We start from the raw sequence: 24,245 nt of genomic DNA, 5'->3' as shown, positions 1-24,245 counted from the left end.
ATTTCTTGGAGGTTTTGTTTATTTCTTTTCATTCTTTTTTCTCTGATCTTGTCTTCTTGCTTTATTTCATTGAGTTGATCTTTAATCTCTGATATTCTTTCTTCTGCTTGATTGACTTGGCTATTGATACTTGTGTATGCTTCACAAAGTTCTTGTGCTGTGTTTTTCAGCTCCATCAGGTTATTTATGTTCTTCTCTACACTGGTTATTCTAGCTAGCAATTTGTCTTTTCTTCAAGGTTCTTAGCTTTCTTGCATTGGATTAGAACATGCTGTTTTAGCTCAGAAGAGTTTATTACCCACTTTCTGAAGCCTACTTCTGTCAATTCATCAAACTCATTCTCCATCCAGTTTTGTTCCCTTGCTGGCGAGGAATTGTGATCCTTTGGGGGGGAAGAGGCATTCTGGTTTTTGGAAATTTCAGCTTTTTTGTGCTAGTTTCTCCCAATCAAGCCAGTGGATATTAGCTTGCTGGGCTCCATGAGGGTGGGACCCACTGAGTCAGGCACCAGAAGGAATCTCCTGATCTGCTGATTGTGAAGACTGTGGAAAAAGTGCAGTATCTGGGCTAGAGTGTACCATTCCTCCCAGTACAGTCTCTCATAGCTTCCTTTGACTAGGAAAGGGAAATCCCCCGACCCCTTGTGCTTCCCGGGTGAGGTGACACCCCACCTTTCTTAGGCTCACCCTCCATAGACTGCACCCACTATCCAACCAATCCCCATGAGATTAACTTAGTATCTCAGTTGGAAATGCAGAAATCACCGCCTTCTTCGTCGATCTCTCTGAGAGCTGCAGACAGGACCTGTTCCTATTCAGCCATCTTGCTAGCTCTCTAGCATGCTGATTTTTCATGCTGGTTTAGCATGAAAATCTGGCAGAGTATTTTCATGGTATTTAATTAATTTTTGTTCTACTTCAGTTAGCAGTTTTATAAACTAGTTAGTCTTTTTATTAAAGTTTTAGGGATTCTTACCCAGTCTAAATGATATGAATTTAAAGTTATTAGGAACCTGTATTCAAGAGTGCTTTTTAGGGTCCTTTTTATCCTTTCATGAACTTTCTGAAAGATACCATATTCTAGGATTTTGCGTGTTTGTGAAGCTTTCAGAAATTGCATTAGCATTAAGTAATTAACTTAATGTAATGACTTCAAATAGTGATAGTTAAAAACACAGTTCACAAGGAAATATGGTTATCTCTGTGGTCTATGATAACTTAACATAATAACCTTAACTATGATTGAAAGGATATATTGAGACAATAGAATTTTAGAAATCCTATACAATTTTGGAACATATATTAATGTTATTCATTAAAATATAACCTGAAGAAGATTAAACATTGTTTTTATTTTGACAATCCCATGTAACTAAACATATCAGATAATTCTGTTTACCTCTCCTTTGGATGCTTCAAGGTCCCTCTGTAGCATCCAAAAGTATGGGGTTAGAAAGATAATTTTGAAGCTGAAATTTCATTTTGGGAAGCCTATAAAATACATTAAAGGTTTAAAATACTTGATATTATGCTTAACCAGTTTTGACCATGAGGTGAGATTCTTGTAAACATTTTATAACCCTTTACATATTTTTGTCAAAAAGCAGATCAGTGCTCTAAGAAAAACCTGTTGTGCTTTTATTTCAATTTTAATTTACAGAAAAACTTAACAATACTCATTTATCTTTAGCCAATGTCTGCACAGAATTTCTTTTTATTAGATTAACTTTTCACAAACCTTCCACAATGTATTCAAACCTTTAGCTTTATTTTAATTTGAAACAATCTTTTCACCCTCTAACCTAGACAAAAATTTACATTCCTGTGCCTTATAACCTTCTAGCAAAAATGCATTTTAGTTTCCTTATACACCTTGCATGTAAATCTATTTTCAGTAGTCATGACTACATGTTGTAATGGTAACTGTTAGCAACTTTTAATTTGGTTGCATAAATTTCCTTTCATGTATCCTTTCATGATTTATACAGACCATCTGTGACATGCTTAGACTTTCTGAATTGTCCTAATCATCTCTCTTTTTAGGCAACCAGTTTACTTTAGGACAAGAATTTACTATACAATATCCTTTCTTATATAAAATCTATTTTCTTTATAACCTATTTTGCATAGCTAGGGGAGCATGGCTAATTCCACATATCCCCAGGCCTTATTGAGAATCTAATGTCTCCAAGGTAGGTAAATTGAACAGTTTTCAAAAGTTAAAGCAGTTTATGACCTTAAAGCATTAATCAACCTAATATCTGACCTGTCTAATTTAGACAAAATGCCTTTATTTTACCAATAATCTTTAAAGCTGTTTTTATTTCCCAAATATTACTAAAGTTACATGAACTAAGACATTACAATTTTAATTTTTTCTTCCAAAATGTTTTATCTAAGCCCTTATTTTTCTTTAAGCCAATTACTTAGAGCTCTTTTATATAAACATCATACACACAACATGTATATAACTACACAGAGAACAAGATCCAGTAGTTGTAGGATTTTTCATTTGCCAGTTTCTTCATTGGATTACTGAACTTGGAGTGGAGCCCATCAAGAAATGGCTAGGAAAACATGCAGTTTCTGGGGTCTAATAAGCAGGCACAGCTGGAAGTCAAAACGGATTTTGAGAGAGATCTATTTGCTTTTAATTCTTGGGGTTCCATGAGGAAAACAGAGGGTTTTTTTTTCCAAAACAGGGTCAGTTCACCTTCATTATTTTTCCCAAGGAGTCCTAGGCTATCAGAAGCTATCTTAGGGCCTCTCATGTGTGCCTTAAGAGTGACAAGACAAAATGGAGAAAAATAATTCAGTCAACTGAGAAGAAAAAAACCTTTTTCAGCAAAACAAGATCCACAAAAAGAAAAGATACAAAGGCAGCCAGGTGCCATGGCTCACACCTGTAATCCCAGCACTTTGGGAGGCCAACGCGGGCGGATCACAAGGTCAGCAGATCAAGACCATCCTGGCTAACACGGTGAAACCCCATCTCTACTAAAAATACAAAAAATTAGCTGGGCATGGTGGTGGGCACCTGTAGTCCCAGCTACTTGGGAGGCTGAGGCAGGAGAATGGCATGAACCCAGGAGGTGGAGTTTGCAGTGAGCCGAGATTGTGCCTCTGCACTCCAACCTGGGCAACAGAGCGAGATTCTGTCTCAAAAAAAGAAAAGAAAAGAAAAGAAAAGAAAAGAAAAGAAAAGAAAAGACATAAAGGCCTTTTAAATATACCTATAACTTGACTATCCACTTTTAATTAAGCTGACTCTTAAATATAGTGCGCTTTAAAAAATCCTTTTAAAGTTCTTGTTACCCAACTTTAGCCATGCCAAGTGGCCAATATTTCTGGCTTTTGAACTTTACCTCCCAGGTGCTCAGAGAAAGGAAAATTCCAGACAATTCATGGAAGGGAAGAGAATCAACAAATGGTAAAGTTCATGCAGGTATCAAATCAGAAAGGACTCATTCCTTAACCCAGGAATCGAACCCAGGCCACCACTGTGAAAGTAAAAAACTTTTGCTACTGAGCTACAGTACTGGGCAGTCTCCATTGTGCTTCCCAGAAGGACTCCAGAGTAGTTAATTTTGAACTTGCAAAGACTTTTAACTACTCAACATAATTTTTAGAGCTAACTGTGACATGAACCCTGAAATTCCTGTTCCCTTGAAGGCAGAGACCAAGAGAAAGTACCACCATGTGGCTACAAAGTCAAGCTCCCAAGGATGTAAAACACGATGGAGACCTCATCCAGTTTTTTGTTTTTTGTTTTTAAATGTACTTCAGTGTGTTGTTGTTCGTTTGGAATGATCCATTGTAAGTTATCTTTAGTAAGATTTTGTGATTTCTGTAAGACTATGCTGCCTCCCAAACCTAATGTATAAACTGGAAAGAACTCTGCTTTTCAGAAATTAAGGATCTCATTTTTACCTAAAATATTGGCTTTGCTTTCAGGTTCCCTTGATAAACTTAGCCAATGACTTTTCCTACCTAAATGTGCAAGAAAAATGAAACAAAGGTGTAGAAAACAAAAATCCCTGTGAATTTCCAAATGCCAAATTTTACAACCCCTGCAATAGTACCATTTACTGCCAGTTTCTTTCTGACCTAGTCAAATCTAAGAGGCCTCTAACTGGATCCAATCCAGTTAATTACTGATCAAATCCCATCCTGGACCCAGTTCAGTTTCTGTTGTGACTTCTGAACCCAGTTTGGAACAGAAATTTGCTCAAAGAAACTTGGAGAGTTCAAAACACAAATCTGTGGAGCTCTGAAATTCAAGAGAGAAGTTACCATGATCCCCAGCTACTCTGAGAGATCAAAGGACACAAGTAGGCCCAACAGGTTCCTTGCTTGTTCCCTCAGTGCTCCTAGGAGTCATTAGAAGGTCTAATTCATATCCCACTTCTGACACCATCTAGTAAAAGAAAAACTTCACCAGTTTAAAGGAATTTAATTGAGCAATGAACAATTTGCAAATTGGGCAGCCCCAGGATCACAGCAGATTCAGACAGACTCTAGCGATGCCTTGTGGTCAGAACAAATTTATAGACAAAAAAAAAAAAAAAAAAAAGAGAGAGAGAAGTGACATACAGAAATTGGCAGTGATGTACAGAAACAGCTGGTTGGTTACAGGTTGGCATTTGTCTTATTTGAACGCAGTTTGAACACTTAGCAGTCTATAAGTGGTTGAAGTATGGTCCACTGGGATCGGCCAAGACTCAGTTATTGTTACAGGCACATACTCCTAAGTCAGGTTTTTGCTCTTGTCTGCCTGTTAAGCTAGGTTATAGTTCATCCACAGGGATGCAAATACAGAGGTATGAAGTCCTTCTCAGGCCATATTTAGTTTGCTTTGACACTTGAATTCCACCCAAACAAATCAGCTTGAATCAGTGTGAAGAGAATTGTGGCAACTTTTAAATTTGTCAATTCCTTACCAATTGTGTTGGTGTTTTAGCATTCAGCCCGAAAGTTCCTTACTCTTGGCCCCCTTCAGTTTTTTCCCTCCTGTGATGGTATTAATAAAGATCTATGCTTAGTTATTTAAAATGAGACTTTGAGAAAAGCAAGACACTTAGATTTCTAAATTTTACTGATGCATTGAGTATTTCCTTTTTTTTTTTTTTTTTTTTTGAGATGGATTCTCGCTTTGTCACCCAGGCTGGAGTGCAGTGGCCGGATCTCAGCTCACTGTGAGCTCCGCCTCCCGGGTTTACGCCATTCTCCTGCCTCAGCCTCCCGAGTAGCTGGGACTACAGGCACCCGCCACCTCGCCTGGCTAGTTTGTTGTGTTTTTTTAGTAGAGACGGGGTTTCACCGCGTTAGTCAGGATGGTTTCGATCTCCTGACCTCATGATCCGCCCGTCTCAGCCTCCCAAAGTGCTGGGATTACAGACTTGAGCCACCGCACCTGGCCGCATTGAGTATTTCTAAGCTGCTGATTGACTAGAGTTGTTTGGTGTGGCAGTTCCCCAGTATGTCCAGTTGCTCACAAATTTTGACTTGAATGTTCTTTGCCAAATTGGCACTGAGTTTCTCCTTCTTGCCATCATTTGCTTCATGAAATAATCTTTCTTTCATTTACATTTGTAATCAAATGCCGTAGAAATATTTTGAATGAGCTATTCTAAATAAAGTCTACTAATGATTTCTTATCTAGATAGGTTTTTCACTCAGAACTTAATATTTCAAAATTTAAATTACACATTAATAAACATATCCCTAATACCCTTGTGAGGAGGGCAAACTAATATGGAATTTTATTTGAGGCTATTTTAAAATATACTTGATTATAAAGTCCCTTGAAATATTTTAATGTTCAAATTAATACCCCCCAAAAAATCAATATTTGTGTTATTATTTAAACATGTCCTAGTGTAAAAGTTTAAGTAACACTAAGTTCATAACTAAGAATAACTTAAAAACTAATTTTCAATTCGTGACAACAAAGGAGGAAAGAGGGCAATTCTTTGCTCATTTAATTATTTAAATAAGTACTCTTTTTAAAAAGATGAAACATGAGATAATTTCAATATATTTATTTTACATTTGAACAGATACTTTTATTTAATACAACTATTATCTATAAAAGCCTTAGTTCAGAAACAGAAGTAAGCAAGAGAAAGCAAAACATTTTATTTATTTATTTATTATTATTACTATTTTTTTTTGAGACAGAGTCTCACTCTATTATCCATGCTGGAGTGCAGTGGTGCGATCTCGGCTCACTGCAACTTCCACCTCCTGGGTTCAAGTGATTCTCGTGCCTCAGCCTCCCAAGTAGCTGGGAATACAGGCACACACCACCATGCCCAACTAATTTTTGTGTTTTTTGGTAGAGATGGGATTTCATCATGTTGGCCAGGTTGCTCTCGAACACCTGGCCTCAAGTGATCTGCCCGCCTTGGCCTCCCAAAATGTTGGGATTACAGGTGTGAGCCAACGTGCCCAGCCCAAAACATTTTAAACATAATAAAATCAAAAGTAGGTAAATATATATATATAATATATATTTATTATATTATATATTATATATTATATATATTATGTATTATATAATATATATTATTATATATTATATATTCCTTATATATTATAATATATTATATATTATATAGTCCTGGGTTAAGGAATGAATCCTTTCTGGTTTGATACCTGCATGAACTTTACCATTTGTTGATTCTCTTCCCTTCCATGAATTGTCTTGAATCTTCCTTTACCTCTGGGAGGTAAAGTTCAAAAGCCAGAAATATTGGCCACTTGGCATGGCAGGAGTTGGGTAACAAGAGCTTTAAAAGGATTTTGTAATATATATTATATAATATATATATTCTCACTGTATCAGTGTGCTGTATAAAAAATTACTCTAATAGCATGAATTTGCTAATTTGGTCTAATTTTAAATACAGAGGAAAGTGTGAATTAGTAAACAAAACAAAAAAGAACGGAGTCATAAGACATTGTATAAAGATGGGTAAAGAAATAATTTTTACCCTGAAGTCCAAGGTCAAATTGGGCTAGCAAAGTTCACTTAGCCATTTTGGTTGTTATTTAGTACGGATTCTTAAAGAACCTATGTAAACAAATAAGTTTGATCTGTTGCTAACAGATCCATTGTTAATATGTAAAAAGTTGTCTGAGATCAGTTTAGTCTCTTCTAAGTTCTTGGTACAACATTTTTGCCCAAACCAATTTGTGCTGTCAATGCAGAGAGTGTTTTTAAACACAGTGGCAGTGCTAATAGATAGCTTGGGGGAAGAAGTGGGATGTTTATGGCTTCTCCCTTTTCCTTCCAAAGCCCCACCCCACTGATCCTTAATAAGCACACAGTCTAGGTAGAAACCAGTTCTCACTATGCCACACAACTGCAAGACATGTTCCCCAGCCTCCTTCTCCATCCACATCAAGAAAGTTTGGAGCTATCACCATCATTACTACCCTATTTGAAATAATTACAAAATCTAGAATTAGAAGAGCTTAAATTTTAGAGCTTTGTTATGTAACATTCTCTTTTTAAATATTCGGTAGTTATGGTCACCTTGGAAAGTTCTACAAAATATCCCTTAAGTTTTTCAGACTTTCCCACATGGGTATCTTCTGGTTATAGTAGTTTGCTCTATTTAATATGTGTACAGTTTCACTGCTAGGATGGTTCTCCCACTTATCTTGAATCTAGTGTGAGTGTTTTGAAATGTTTTTGCTCATTAAAAGAAGCAGAGCAATAGAGATGAGAGGAAAATCTGAAAAGATAATGACACAATTTCCCACTTAATTTTCATTAAGTAAGAGATGAAAACTTTAGCTTCTGCATCAGGAAGTTTGATTTTTTTAATTAATTTTTTCTTTGAGTAAGGGTCTCACTCTGTTGCCCAGAGTGAGTGTAGTGGCATGGTCAAAGCTCACTGCAGCCTTGACCTCCCAGGCTCAAGCGATCTTTCCACCTCAGCCTCCCAAGTAGCTGGGACCACAGGCACGCACCACCACACCCAGCTAATTTTTTAATATTCTGTAGAGACAGGGTCTGGCTATGTTGCCCAGGCTGGTCTCAAACTCCTGGACTCAAGCAATCCTCCCACCTCAGCCTCCCAAAGTGCTGGGATTATAGGCATGAGCCACTGTGTCCGACCTAGGAAATTTGATTTTTAATATACATTTTATTGTAGTTGACTTCCTAATCTCCTATATGATTGCCTGCTTCTTCTAATGTGTCATTTTTGTTTTTTAGGATTAAAAGAAGGATATTATTGTTAATACCAAAATGGCTTTATGAAGATATTCCTAATATGAAAAACAGCAATGTTGTGAAAATGCTGCAGGTAACCTAACATCATCCAACAAAAACTGAGTGGCAATTGAGACCAAGAGTGCAGTCTAATAATTAGGATAGAATTTCCATTCAAATAAATAAATGTGCACACATATTAACATAATTATATAGACATATGTAAAAACAAAATTGTACCTGTTTCAAACCATACATAAAAGAGATGAGACAATAGAGTTGGGGGAAAGAAAGCGGAAGAAATAAAGAAACAAAACTGTTCAAAAGAGAAACGTGAAGTGGAAGATTGTGGGCCTCATGCACGAGTCACCTGGTGACCAAGCAATTGGTAGATGTCTTCAGGAACAAAGGGAGTAGGGAAGAAAAGCTCAATGAAATGAGCCTCAAAGACTCAAAGGGCTTCTGTTTCACATGAGATGGAGAGCCAGGTGGAGCCCAAGAAGGACATCATTTTACTCTTTAAACCCGGTGGAATTTGAGAAAAGCAGTATGAGAGAACTGTGAACAATAGTGTCACGTGGGTGGGCTAGGTTTCCATTCTGGCGAAGAGAAGGCCACACACCAGGAAGCCCCTGAGGGTACAGGGACTTCACTGATTATAAAGGAGGGAAGGAGCAAGCTAAAGCTATGTGTGTTACTGATAACCCCTGGCCCTCGGGCTTGGCTGTCAAGGGGCTCAAAACCCAATCCAAGGGACAGACACATCATCCAAGGCTCACAATGCGGTGATGTAAGTGCAATGATAGAAATGAGCCCAAACATGTGATGGGAGTGGAGAGAAGTCACTGAAAGGTGAGGAGTTGCTCAGGAGAAACAGAGGAAATTCAAAGTCAGGGGGACACCTGGGAGTTAGAACAGCATGTTGGGTAAGAAGATGAGGTATTTGTAAAACAAATAGAAGTGACTCTGTTTCAAGCCCTGGTGAGCCTATTAGCTAACTCTTTCCCCAACCTCATGTCATCTGAACAAAGGGTTTCTAGGCTAAAAATAAAATACTTTTTAAAAGTTCAAAGACAACTGGTCAACAGAATAGAGTCTGAGTTCTGTAACACAAGACTTCTGTGATCTGATCCACTCACCATCCAGCTTTTACTACAGCCACTCCTCACGTCAAGCTTTTTGTTGAAGCAACACCCATTGTGCTGTTCTTGCCAAGACCTGGCAAGCTCCCTAAGGAGGTTGGGCCCAAAGAACATTGGAATGACATTTCATGTCTCTTTATTCAAGAACTCCCTCTTTGCTACATTCCCCTTCTATTCTGGGCTCCTGGAATTAGAGGCAAACCTTAGGGTTTCCCTCAGATAAGGTTTTGTTTTCTGCCCAAGAGACTAAGGAATGGTGTCTTGGTCTGCTTGGGTGGTTTAAACAACAAATATTTATTTGTCACAGTGCTAGAGGCTGGGAAGTCCATGATGAGGGAGCCAGTCAATTCACTTGCTAGTGACGGCTCTCTTGTGGACAGCTGACTTCTCACATGGCAGAGGAAGAAATCGTTTCTCTCCTGTCTCTTCTTCACTAATCCCATTCATGAAGGCTCCACCCTAGTGACCTAATTACCACCCAAAGGCTCCACTTTCAAATAACATCACGTTGGTTTCAACATGGGGGGGCTGGGGAGAGAGTACACAAACATTCAGCCCATAACAGGGAGCTATAATATTATAATTGTGTTGGGTAACAGTTGGCCCAGGAAGGCCAGCCATCTGTTGGAAGGCCTCAAGTCCATTTATTGCCCAGAAAAGTCATTAGGTTAAAAAACCTTCACCCACCCTCCTGATCATCACAAATATGTCTGAATTGTGAGTAGCTTTATTGATTTATTTATTTACTTATTTGTTGTTTTTTGTTTTGAGACAGAGTCTTGCTCTGTCACCCAGGCTAGAGTGCAGTGGCATGATCTCAGCTCGCTGTAACCTCTGCCTCCTGGGCTCAAGCAGTTCTCCTGCCTCAGCTTCCCGAGTAGCTGGAATTATAGGCTTGCGCTACCATGCCTGGCTAATTTTTGTATTGTTAGTAGAGATAGGGTTTCACCATGTTGGCCAGGCTGGTCTCAAACTCCTGGTCTCAAGTGATCTGCCTGCCTTGACCTCAAAGTCCTGGGATTACAGGCCTGAGCCACTGCTCCCAGCCACTATACACCTTGAGAACCTCAGTACCAAGCGTTTGTCACATGCTCATTCTCAGTATGTGAGCAAAATAGGATTCTCCCCAACCTTTTTTATTTAAGCAACAAAATATTTTCTTGTAACAAGAAATATTAATATTAATATTCTTGCCTCAGAAGACCAATTTTTAAAAGGCCCTAAAATTAAGTAATAAGTTAATATGTAAGACTCAACTTTTCTCTTTAAAACTTTTAAACTGAGAAATGTGCTTAAGAAATGGATTATTTTTACTATTGCTTTTCTCCAGTCTTCTCATGTAGAATTTAATAAAGATTTGGAAGCAAGCAGGATAACAAAAGACAAAAGGAGGAAATCGTATGGGAAGATAAACAATGTGAGAAAAGGGAGGGAGAAAGCAAAGTTGAAAGAAAGCAAAATTCCAGTCCTCATTCAATTATCTGGTTGGTTCCTTTAAATGTCTTTTGTAAAACAAAACAATGTCTTTTTTTCCTAGGAAAATAATGAACTTATGAATAATAATTCCAGTGAGCAGGTCCTATATGTTGATCCCACGATTACAGAGATAAAAGAAATCTTTATCCCAGAACACAAGCCTACAGACTACAAGAAGGAGAATACAGGACCCCTGGAGACAAGAGACTACCTGCAAAACTCGCTATTTGACAATACTACGGTTGTGTATATTCCTGATCTCAACACTGGATATAAACCCCAAATTTCAAATTTTCTGCCTGGGAGAAGCCGTCTCAGCAATAATGATGAAATCACTTCCTTAACACTTAAACCACCAGTTGACTCCTTAGACTCAGGAAATAATCCCAGGTCACAAAAGCATCCTAATTTTGCTTTTTCTGTTTCAAGCGTGAATTCACCAAGCAGCACACTATTTCTTGGAGAATTAAGCCTCATATTAAATCAAGGAGAATGCAGTTCTCCTGACATACAAAACTCAGTAGAGGAGGAAACCACCATGCTTTTGGAAAACGATTCACCCAGTGAAACTATTCCAGAACAGACCCTGCTTCCTGATGAATTTGTCTCCTGTTTGGGGATCATGAACGAGGAGTTGCCATCTATTAATTCTTATTTTCCACAAAGTATTTTGGAAAGCCACTTCAAAAGGATTTCACTCTTGGAAAAGTAGAGCTGTGTGATCAAAATCAACATGAGAAAGCTGCCTTGCAATCTGAACTTGGGTTTACCCTGCAATAGAAATTGAATTCTGCCTCTTTTTGAAAAAATGTATCCACATACATATCTTCATGTGGACACGTTTTCATTCCCTTGGATAAATACTTAGGTAGGGGATTCCTGGGCCGTATGATAAGCATATGTTTCAGTTCTACCAATCTTATTTCCAGAGTAGTGACATTCTGTGCTCCTACCATTACCACGTGAGAATTCCAGGAGCTCCATGCCCTTTTAATTTTAGCCATTCTTCTGCCTCATTTCTTAAAATTAGAGAGATTCCGAAGGTGGAACATGCTTCATGGTCACACATACAGGCACAAAAACAGCATTATTTGGATATTTTTTATGAAGTGTCAACTATTTCCTCTGTCTTTTCCCTCATTGAAAGATGCAAAACAGCTCTCTATTGTATACAGAAAGGGTAAATAATGCAAAATACCTGGTAGTAAAATAAATACTGAAAATTTTCCTTTAAAATAGAGTCATTAGGCTGGGCATGGTGGCTCATGCCTGTAATCCCAGCACCTTGGGAAGCCGAGGCAGGTGGATCACCTGAGGTCAGGAGTTCGAGTCCAACCTGGCCAACATGCTGAAACCCTGTCTCTACTAAAATTACAAAAATTAGCCGGGCATGGTGGCAGGTGCTTGTAATCCCAGCTACTCGGGAGGCTGAGGCGGGAGACTCGCTTGAACCAGGAAGGCGGAGGTTGCACTGAGCTGAGATTATGCCACTGCACTCCAGCCTGGGCGACAAGAGCGAAAAAAAAAAACAAAAAACAACAACAACAGAAAAACAAAAAACAAAAAACAAAAAAAACAAGAATAACTAATGTTTGCTTGCAAAGGGAGAGGCAAGTTTAATTTTCGTTTTATCACTTAAAGTTCTCTTGAGTAGATAAAAATGTAGCCCCAAATAACAAAATAAGTGAAGAATAGAAACAGAAGAGAAGTTAATTAGTCTTTGTTGTATTATTTTTCTCCCCTACTCTCCATTCAGGTATCAGGGATTTGATCTTAGTGTGATTTGGGAGTAACAGAGCTATGAAACAATGATGTGTGGAATCATGGGTTGCTGTCTTCATTTAAATCAAGAGTGATGGTCTTGTTCTCCTGTGGCATAGTTGGGATATTATTTACACTATAGTAGAATCTATGAGAGGTAACAGATGCAGGATCAGCAAGATGTAACTTTTTGGTTACAAACCAGATATATGCTAGAAAATTATTGTTAAAACAGGTATTTGTTCAGTACCTGTTTTGACAGCAAATACTTGCTGAACCTTCCATTGCCCCATATCCCATGTCTCCTGCAGATATCACTAGTCAATCAGAACACGCCTTTCTGCTGAGCTGTACAAGTAGCCTCAGAAGCCTCCCAAGCAGTGCTCCTTATGGCCACAATCCATAAGGACTGGGGTGGGAGATTAAATCCGTCTACCAATGAGGTCAGTATGGAAAAGTAGTTGATCTTTAAAATGTGAAATGCATATTTTAAGCTGAGAAATGTTACCCAGCAGACTATTGTGATTAATATTTATGGACAAGGACAACTTTTTCGAATGACCGGAACAGTTTAAAATAGAGTAGAGCAGGGCATGTAAATTCATGCCTATAGTCCTAGCTACTCTGGAGGCTGAGGCAGAAGGAACACTTGGGCCCAAGAGTTAGATACTGCAGTGCCCCATGATTGATGATCATTTGCCAGAGCAGCAGAGCGAGACCCCATCTCTAAAAAATAAATAAATAAACATTCATTCATTCATTCATTCATTCATTCATTAAAATAGGTAGATTACCAACTGAATTTCTTTTATCTCCTCTAACAGTTGTCAATTTATACTCATATTTAGTCATTTAATTTTATTATGAAAAATCAAGCAGTTAACTTAAAAAAGACTCATTACTTACTATGTCCTTAGCAAAGGAGCAGACTATTTTGTTTTACTTTTTTTTTTCTTGACAAAAATCTAAAAGCAATTTTATGGTCATTAAATATCCCTGAAATGAGGTTGAGTATATATCCCAGTTTGCCCTGGTTTCTGTCCATTGTCCCAGTGTTAATTATGACCAGTAACTGCCTTCATTCACTCTCAGAAGCATCCCTTATTTGGATAATAAATCATATGGTCATTCAAGACTTCTTAATGTCCAGCATATAAGTAATCAGAATTTATCTTTTTTTTTTTGCACTGACAATCCTCTTTATTTTGCTTTTTATCATTTACTAAGGCCATTTTGCTCCAAAAGGGATATTACTATTCATTGTGTTAAAAAAAAAAAAAGTATCCCCTGATGTAAAACTCTATTCTGTTTATCGTAAAATATGTATGTATTTTTTGTACTTTGCATATTCTGAAAGGAATATATTTTAAATCACTAATGAAATGCTAATCTTAAATATCTTGACTTGTAAATTGTCATATGCCTTTGCTTGATTCTTTTGCAAAAGGAGGATCATAAAGAAGCCAAGAAGGAGGTAGTATTTGAGTTCGAAATAACGAAAGACTAAGATAAATCTTTAATGTTTGCAAACCTGATGAAGACATCTGGTAACATGTGAAGAATATTTTTATAGTACATTTCACTATAATTGTAATCTATCACACATGAAAAAAAGCTTTTATCAAGCTTAAAGGATTACAGCATTATTTGATCTTCTGCAAATGTTTCCACTGCAGCGAGTGCCTCCTTCTCGCCCCCTAGAGTGGGAAGGAAGCTGCTTTCTCATTCTGTGGTGTCTTAACCCACATCACTATTCAGCACAAAAGATACACTTCTGATTCTATCTTTGCCATTAGCCCTTGTTGGTCCCAATGGACTAGAAATTGAGGCTATACCTGCAATGGGAACAATGTACCTGCCTTTGTCCCAACTCGGGGGAAAAATTTAAGCTGCTTTATCACAATGCAACCTTCGCAGGGGAGAAAAGATTTCGTTCTATAAATCTTTTATTAAAGAAGGATTCGTTGAACTATTGAATGCCCTCACTGTTATATGTGCAACACCCTTTGAAGGATATGGATTTAACAAAACAAGTCAATCCCTGCAGTCTTGGGGCTTATATTCTAGGGGGAAGAGACAGACAGTAAATTAGGACAAGTCATTGCCCCCAAGGAGCTTACATTTTAGTGGGGAAGAGGCCAGAGGTAGGGGGTGGAGAGAGGCAGAAAAAAAGAGGAAAATGTCAGATAATAAGTGCTGTGTAGAGAGGTAAAATGGGAAAATGTGGTGGATAGCAACTCGGTGGCCACTTTACACCAGGTGGTCAGGAAAGATCATTCCCAAGAAGTGATACTGACGTTCATCTGAGTCCCAGGTAGGAGCCAGCTTGCCACTGACAAATCCTTCTATAGAGAAAGTCTTGAGTGGCTAATATCTTTACTTCTTTGCCTCCTGTACAACTTGCCCATGATTATCTCCCACCCTAACCACACCCCACCTCCCATCTTTACTTTCTTAAGCCAGAATTTTCTGCAGATTCTGAGGACAAGTGCATACCTTTTCATCTTTCTAGCTAGCTCTTGGGCCTATTATTAACTTTCTTTCTCTGAGTCTCACAATCTTTTAAGTCGCTGATTCCTAAAGGGGCATGTCCTGCTTCTTGGTATGGGTAAAGGGGAAGGAAGAAGAGAGAAAAAGCCTCTCAAGTTACCAATCAGAGGGAAGAAGGGAAGAGAAATACAAAGAAAGTCAGGTTAATACCTAAGAATGCTGAAGCAAAATGGAGTGCCATAGTTCTGGACAACACTAATGCTGATTAAGGAATATCGTTTCCTCCTGTTCTAGTATCTTTCTCTCCCTCTCCCTCCCTTTTCTAACATAAAAACAATAGGAGGAGGTGCAAGTCAAGTACAGTTTAGGGGTGTTTGCTTTGTGTGCGTGCAGGTGTGTGTGTGTTTAATTAGAATTTCTTTCATTTTTTTTTTTAAACAGGGTATTGCTCTGTCACTCACGCTGGTGCACTATCATGACTCATTGCAGCCTCAACCTCCCAGGCCCAAGCGATTCTCCTATCCCAGCCTCCTGGGTAGCAAGTGCACACCACCATACCCAGCTATATTTTAAATTTTTTGTAGAGACAGAGTCTCACCGTTTTGCCCAGGCCTGGACTCAAACTCTTGGGCTCAAGCAATCCTCCCGCCTTGGCCTCTCAAAGTACTGGGAATTATAGGTATGAACCACTGCACCCAGACTAAAATTAGGATTTCTTTTTAGTTATAAACAGTATTGAAGAGAGGCTTATGAGTTTTTAAGATGTGGTTCTCAGGTAATGTGGGTTGCTGTTTGGCCTTCCAGTATGTTCCCTTGAGTGGCTAGTTCTTACATATTTAGTCATTCTCCCTTTCACAAAGAGACAGCACATGACTATGGCATTGAGCAAAGGTTTTCAAAAATAAATTTTAACAATTGTCTTTCTCCAAATGCAATCTGTTGGCTAGGCGCAGTGGCTCACGCCTGTAATTCCAACACTTTGGAAGTCTGAGGCAGGCAGATCACTTGAGGTCGCGAGTTCGAGAGCCGCCTGGCCAACATGGTGAAACCCAATCTCGACTAAAAATACAAAGATTAGCTGGGCATGGCAGTGCCTGCCTGTAATCCCAGCTACTCAGGAAACTGAGGCAGGAGAATTGCTTGAACCTGGAAGATGGAGGTTGCAGTGAGCCAAGATTGTGCCACTGCACTCCAGCCTAGGTGACAGAGAGAGACTCCATCTCAAAAAAAAAAAAAAAAAAAAAAAGCAATCTGTTCTAGAATCCTCAAATGTAAAATGGATGAAAGCAAATCTCCTGTTGAAACACACCTTGGAGGTCATACCTGCACCCTCTGCCTCTCCCTCTCTCTTCTCCACACTTGCCTCTGAAGTAACATGAAAAGCTGAGGCTAGGAGCTCTGTTCTTCTGTACTTAGGAGACTGGGGTCCTGGACAAACCTTGAGAAGCCAGTACTTTAGGACTGAACCTTACTCTGCACTTCAGCCACAGGCTGTTAATGCAGGCTCAGGGGACCAGAACCAAACCTTCCTATACTCAGATTAATGACTGCAAAAAGGGCTTTGTCTCAGGGGCTGCTAATAGAGGCAGTTCTATATGCAATAATTAACTTGATTTTCCCAATTACTTTACCATAAATGTCTGGGCTTTGTTCAAGTTTATGTTCTTTTTAAGATCACTAAGAATAAAATATTGTGTTGTGAACATAATTAGATTTTATAAACCCAAAGACTGTGGAATTATGCTGTGGTTTATCTCTTTATGAAGCAATTATATCAATTATAGAAGATAATGTTTTAATGGGAAATATTACCCAGTTGGCAGACACTATTGGTTTAAAATCAAAGAAGTGATTAAAAACAAGTTATGAATGTCTCTTGGGTAAAAGAATGAAAACAATATAAAATAAATGGATTCTGATTCATAAAATGAATTGTACACAACTTTCTTCGATGCTATAGTTAAGACAAAATTACAAGGAAGGCTAACAAAGATTTGATAGAATGTTATTATGTGTCTTTCCCACTGCTAAGATTACATCATTAAACCCCAATTAATGTTTTATGTTAAGGCTTTCTTAGCCATTTTGCTATTTTCACTTTTCAATTTAAGATAACCACACTGCATCTTTTATATCCAGAATTCCCATCAATTTCCCGAAGACGCTTTCCCATTATGCTTATTTTCAGGAATACAAGTTATTATCTAATTCTCATAATTAGCGTTTAACAACAAATTAGGAACCTATTCTTAAATGGTCCATTTTTGTCTGGGGTAGTAAAAGCATTCTGGGCTAGTTTTATGAGATGGGGGCCAAAAAAAAAACCCCTAAACGACAGTGTTACGGAAGCATAGCTCTTTCCTGAGATTGTTGGCTTAAAAACTCAAACAAAACAAAAAGCTGTTTCTAACCATAAAGGCATACCTAAAATTAGAGACTGTCAGAGCACAGGAAGGAAATCATAAATAGCCAAACACTGGAACCCAAGTGTGAGGTACGGAAGTCAGTAAAAGTTACTGTTTTCTTTCTGTCACATCCTGCCTGAGAATTTTATTAGAGGAGAGCAAGAGAGAAAGAATACAATAGTAAAATAAAGGGAAAGCATTTATATTTCTAAACTACACAGTGATTCATGAAAACACATTTTTTAAAAATCAAAGTAATACCAATGTAAAGGGAGTGAAAAGTGACGGTTCCTATTCACCCACCTTTTTTCCCACTTCTATCCCATCATCAAAGGTAATGACTCTCAACAAGTTATGGGGCTTTTCCCACTATTTTTATTTAAATGGTGAAATATGATATTGTCCTATGGCATGTTATTTTTAACATGACAATATGTTTCAGAAATCTTCATATATCATTATACATAGCTTTACCTTATTCTTTTAAACAATTGCCCTAATAATCTATAGAATAAATTTCAATAATATATTTACTAAATCTATTAATGAACATTTAGGTTATTTCCAATTTTTCACTAGTATACCTATTCCTTTAATAATTTCTCTTGTACATATGCTTATACACATATAAGAATTTTATGTGTTGGGTTGTCAGGGACAGATACCTAAATGTGGAATTGCTGGGTCAAGAGAAAGAAAGGAAGATAAAGTCACTTACATTTTGCAGCCAGGTGTGGTGGTGTGCTCCTGTGATCCCAGCTACTTGGGAGGCTGAAGTGGGAGGACTGCTTGAGCCCGGGAGTCCTGTCTCAAAAAAAAAAAAAAAAAAAAAAAAATTAGATTTTGGTAAGTATAACAAATTATTTCTCTAAAAAGAGTATGCCAATATTATTAGTATGTAAAATGTTTGCCAACCTGATGGGCATCTTGTTTGCATTTTTTCAGAAGATGAGGTTGAATATTTTATTTGTTTATTGCTTTTTTATAATTCTTATTTTTTGGTTCACCTTTGTTATATTCTTTGGTCATTTTTCTACTGAGTTGTTGGTTATAGTCTTAGTCATTTGCAGGAGTGCTTAACATAAATCTTTTCTGTTATATATGTTCTAAATACGTTTTCCCAGCCTGTGTGTTATCTTTTTATCTCCATGTTTTCCTTTGCCAAACAAAAGTTTTAAAGTTGTATGTAGTCAATCTGTTGCCATTTTTCTCTATGACTTCAAGACTGGGTATCATGTTTAGTGTCAAAAGACAAAATCACAACAAATTTAGTTTTAAGATCTTATTTGGGGCCAAGTGCTGTGGCTTACACCTGTAGTTCCAGCACTTTGGGAGGCTGAGGCAGGTGGATCACCTGAGGTCAGGAGTTCGAGACCAGCCTGGCCAACATGCTGAAACCCTGTCTCTACTAAAAATACAAAAATTAGCTGGGAATGGTGGCATGTGCCTGTAATCCCAGCTACTCAGGAGGCTGAGGCAGGAGAATCGCTTGAACCTAGGAGGCGGAGGTTGCATTAGACCAATATCGCACCATTGCACTCCAGCTGGGGCGACAGAGTGAGAGTCCATCTCAAAAAACAAAACCAACAACAAAAACAAAAGATCTTAATTGAGGTCAGGTGCCGTGGCTCATGCCTATAATTCTAAAACTTTGGGAGACTGACGTGGGAGGATTGCTTGAGCTTGGGAGTTCGAGACCAGCCTGGGCAATATAGTGAGACCCTATCACTATTAAAAAGAATAAAGAATTTAAAAAAATATTTTTAAAAAATTTTAATTGGCTTTTATTTGCAATTCTAGAATCGGGCAACACCTCATACTATAAAACAGAATGAGTGTTCTGATGAGCTGAGCAGAGGAGGTTGATTTAAGGAACTTTCTTATCATCCTGGCGAAAACTGGCCTGTTTAGGGATTTGGCTGTTATCTCTGTGTCCTGGTTTGTTGAAAGGTCAGATAAAGATCCTAGTTTCGGCAGGTTGGTGTAGAACTTCAGCATGACTGACTCCACTTTGGTTTTGTCTGTTGGGCCTAGTACAGGAGCTCAGTCCAAACCAATGATCTATTATACATTTGATTTAACATTAGCAAAATATATATTTACACTAGAACATGAAGTGGTGTAATGTAGTCTGAATGTTGTCCCCACCAAATGTCGTGTTGAATTGTAATCCCCAGTATTGGGTGGAGGTGGGGCCTGGTGGGAGGTGACTGGATCACAGGGGCAGATCTCTCAGGAATGACTTTGCACCATCTCTTTGGTAGTAAGTGAGTTCTCAAGAGAGCTGGTTGTTTAAGAGTGTGTGGCACCTTTCCCTTCTCTCTCTCTCTCTCTTGCTTCCGCTCTCCCTGCGTAAGATGCCTGCGCCCGCGTCACCTTCCACCATGATTGTAAGCAGCCCAAAGCTTCACCAGAAGCAAAGCAGCTACCAGTGCCATGCCTCATGTACACCCTGCAGAACTGTGAGCCAATTAAACCTCCTTTCTTTATAAATTACCCAGCCTGAGGTATTTCTTTTTTTTCTTTTCAAAACATTTTTTTTTTCAATTTCATGGAAAAGAGGTTTTTCATTTTTCCAAAAATCATACCAAGGTAAAGCAAAGTTCTAGTTGATGCAGGTGCGTTGTATAGGCATTAGCAGTACCGCCCTCATTATGCACTCATTAGACAGTAGTGCAACCCCAAGAAAAGGATGGTTAGGTATTTCTTTATAGCAATGCAAGAACAGCCTAGCACATGATGATATTAAGCAATGGGAGAACAGTGGGCATTAGAAGACACAGATCAGATTAGAATCTACCTCTGTGGCTGGATGCGGTAGCTCACACCTGTAATCCCAGTACTTTGGGAGGCTGAGGCAGGCAGGTCACCTGAGGTGAGGAGTTTGAGAACAGTCTGGCCAACATGGTGAAACCCTGTCTCTACTAAAAATACAAAAAATTAGCTGGGTGTGGTGACGCACACCTGTAATCCCAGATACTTGGGAGGATGAGGCAGGAGAATAGCTTGAACTGGGGAGGTGGAGGTTGCTGTGAGCTGAGATCACACCATTGCACTCCAGCCTGAGCGACAGAGCAAAACTCCATCTCAAAAATAAATAAATAAATAAATATAAATAAATAAATAAGTAAAAAGAATCCACCTTTCTCAGATCCTGGCAATGTGGTTTCCAGCAAACCCTTAACCAGGAGGATTCAGTTTCTTTTTCCTTAAAAAGGATCCTATTAATATCTTCCTCTGGCCATTCGTTGAGAACATTAAATTAAATAACATTTGAAAACACTGGCAGGCTGGTCACGGTGGCTCATGCCTATAATCCCAACAGTGTGGGAGGCCAAGGCCAGTGGGTCACTTGAGCTCAGTACAGTGAGACAGGCCTGGGCAACATGGTGAAACCCAGTCTCTACAAAATATTAGCCGGGTGTAGTGGTGTGTGCCTATAGTCCCAGCTACTCAGGAGGCTGAGGTAGGAGAACTGCTTCAGCCTGGGAGGCAGAGGTTGCAGTGAGCTGAGATTGGACCATTGCACTCCAGCCTGGGCAACAAAGCAAGATCCTGTGTCAAGAAAAAGAAAAAGAAAAGAAAGCACTGGCAGAGTGCTTAGCATGAAGAATTTTGATACAGTAAGAATAGGAATACTAGGTACCTGAGAGGAGAGGCAGAAAATGTCAGTGGACTAAGTGGAGTGAAAAAGAGATGAGGAAACAGGACGAGAAAACTCTAAAAGCATGCACACTTAGGTAGTGCAGAACTGTTTTTGTCCAACTATTAAACAGCACAACCCTAAATTCCTCTCACACTCCTGATCTTTTGTTTTAGTGTTCAGGATCTCATAGTAAATATGCAAAATTTTATATTCATTTGATATTGGTTGCTGTGATACTTATTGCAGATCTCTTCTTGTCTATATTTTCAAAATGTATTTTTTGTAGCGATGGGGTTTCTCCATGTTGGCCAGGTCAGTCTCAAACTCTTAGACTCAAGAGATCCTCCTACCTCAGCCTCACAAAGTGCTGAGATTACAGGCATGAGCCACTGCACCCGGTCTTACCTGCATTTAAACAAAGTTTAGTGTTTATTTTACTTTGTGGTTCAATATAGAAGATTTATTTTATTTCAGTTGCTGAAATTGGAAATCACTTGTATTTCACCAAATGAAGAGATTAGGATTTTAAGAAACTGCCGGCTTCCAAGTATTTGAGATTCATTCTTTTTTCAGTATTCGTTGCACATCCCATTCAATGTGTTACTTTGAAGATTCCATTTGATTGAACAGAGGCAGCCCATGCAGAACCCTTTGAAGAACAGGAGGGAGACCGCTGAAGCGCAGAGCAATGAAGAAAAGCAATTCTAATGCCAGAAAAACAAAGAACAAAAAAACAGAAGCACTTTGCAAACACAATAAATGATATTAATAGATTCAACCCATCTTCAGTGCTTTAATGAAATGATAATTTTTGAGGCACTTATTAAAACTCTTACATTGTCTTTTCCATTTTGTTGCTTTTGGTTTACTAAGAAGTAGAAATCTTCGGTTAGAAAAAAAATCAGAAAAGCATGTAGAACTACAAATGTCACCAATATTACAAATAGGTAGACTAAACTTTCTTTTACTTTTTCCTTTTAAGAGCTTGGATTAAGGTCAAACAATCGGAGGGGGTTTTTAGGGCTTTTTTGTTTTATTTTGTTTTGTTTTGTTTTAGAGGCAGGGTCATGCTCTGTCACCCAGGCTGGAGTGCAGTGGTGCAATCATGGCTCACTGCATCCTTGAACTCTTGGGCTCAAGTGATCTTCTTGCCTCAGCCTCCTAAATAACTAAGACTATAGGTGCACACACCATGCCTGGCTAACTTTTTTGTTTTTTTGTAGAGACATTACCTCACTAAGTTATCCAGGCTGGTCTTGATCTCCTAGCTTCAAGCAATCCTCCTGCCTTGATCTCCCAAAGTGTTGGGATTACAGGTGTCAGCCACCATGCCTAGCCACAATCTGGGTTTTTGAATTTCAAATTTACTTTTTGAATTTCAAATTTACTGCATGCCAAGTATGTGATATTGGGCAGTCACTGGAGTTTCATGTTCTCTCCTTGTCCTACTTTCTGGGACAGGGATACTGATCTTGGTGTACCTTGCTTGAGAAAATTTGAGTTGACTCTCTCTTCCTTGAAATACTTTCTTCCTCCAAGGACACCACACACCCCTGACCCCTTACTCTGACAACTCATTTTCAGTCTACTTCTCTGGTTTCTTCTAGTCTCTGCCACCTAAATATTGAAGGCCCCACAGTGAAGGCCTTGGTTTCTCCTTTGGTGATCTTGTCCATTCTTGTGGCTTTAAACACGATCTACATGTTATAAGAACAGGCTAACCCGATATCTATTTTGAACTCAAGACTCAACTCCAGATTCAACTGTCTACTTAGCATCTTCATTTATCTATCATCAAGGTGTTTAAGACCCAAGCTTCCTCTTCTCACAGATGTCCCATCTTAGTAAATAGTGTTGCCATTTTTCTAGTTGCCCAAAAATCTCGGTGCCATCCTTGAATTTTTTCTTTCATTCCTCACATCTACTTCATCAGGAAACCCTATCCATCCTACCTTCAAAATATATTCAGAAATTGAATCACGTCTTACCACCTCAACTCAACCGCCTAGCTCAAACTACAGTCATCGCTTGCCTGAGTTATTACAAAAGCCTCCCAAAGGTCTGTCTTCATAGCCAGATGATCCTGCTACAACTATACTTGTCTGCTCCAAATCTACCAGTGGCTTTCCATCCCACACACAACAGGAGTCTGAGTCACTATAATGACCTAGGAGGCCCCACCTGATTTACCTCTTCTGTCCCAGTATCCTCCCCACTAATCACTCAGCTCCAGACACTGGAAACCTCATAAGCACCCCAGGATCTTTGCTCCTGCTGTTCCCTTCTGAATTGTTCATTAGCACGATACCTCTCAGAATTCCTATTGCCTCCTATTCGGCCCTCCCCAGCCATTCCATGTAAATGACAAACCTCCTCCAGCCCCATGCATTCTAGTCTCCTCTGATTTGCCTTTCTTCACAACACTCACCATGAACATACTGCACATCTTACTTATTAATCTTGTTCATTGTCTGTCAGTCACTACAATATAAGATCCAGAAGGACAGGAATGGTGTCTACTCTGTTCCCTATAAACCTTTAATGCTTAGAACAGTGCCTGGCACATAGTAGGTGCTCAATAAATATTTGTTGACTGAATGAATGAACAATAGATAATGGCCCAATCTATTCATTCCATCTGCTTCTCATGAGAGAGAAAACAGTAATTCATGAAGGCAAAGAGCTTTCAGATCTCATTGTGGTTTCTGAGGCTCTTCCTCAACACTCCATTATTTAGTCGTCACCATTGTTGTTTTTCTCTAAACTGCCACTCTATAATTGACAAGAAAGCAATGACATAATGTAAAATTATGTGTTTTTATTTTCATCTATGCAGCTTTGTTTTATTTTCTAGGACCACTCCAACAGTCATTGGAGTCATTGAAAAGACAGTCATTTTCAACCATCTTCTTTGCTTTTGACTGAAACCCTTTCTTCAAATACTTTCATGTGGCAGAGTTAATAACACCTCAGTGGGCGAACACTATCCTTCATTTCTCTGGGGGTAAGTATTTTTAGCCACCACACTAATTAGATAGCTCTCTGGCTGATAATGGGGCAGACTAAGGGTGTAGCATGTTAAAGAAAATGAGCAAACAAACA

General features: G+C 38.7%; 1 protein-coding gene and 1 non-coding gene across 2 annotated transcripts in view; one reads left to right on the top strand and one right to left on the bottom strand.

Annotated features, from left to right (window-relative positions):
- Positions 1–13,896, top strand: part of IL23R (interleukin 23 receptor) — an 86,782-nt gene extending 72,886 nt beyond the window's left edge. The window contains exons 10-11 of the mRNA XM_005543084.4: positions 8,227–8,317; positions 10,903–13,896. Of these exons, the coding sequence (XP_005543141.3) occupies positions 8,227–8,317; positions 10,903–11,553 (742 nt within the window). The 3' untranslated portion in view covers positions 11,554–13,896. The remainder of the gene's footprint in view (positions 1–8,226; positions 8,318–10,902) is intronic.
- A 6,172-nt stretch (positions 13,897–20,068) lies between these two features.
- On the bottom strand, positions 20,069–20,194 carry LOC123571179 (U4atac minor spliceosomal RNA). Its single transcript, XR_006695354.1, has one exon. It is a non-coding gene; the product is annotated as a U4atac minor spliceosomal RNA (small nuclear RNA).
- Positions 20,195–24,245: the final 4,051 nt, after the last annotated feature.

The sequence above is a fragment of the Macaca fascicularis genome, chromosome 1 (genome assembly GCF_037993035.2).
Source record: "Macaca fascicularis isolate 582-1 chromosome 1, T2T-MFA8v1.1".
In the NCBI taxonomy this organism is placed as follows: Eukaryota; Metazoa; Chordata; class Mammalia; order Primates; family Cercopithecidae; genus Macaca; species Macaca fascicularis.
The sequence above is the reverse complement of the archived record's forward strand: the minus strand, read 5'-3'. Positions and strand labels throughout refer to the sequence as shown.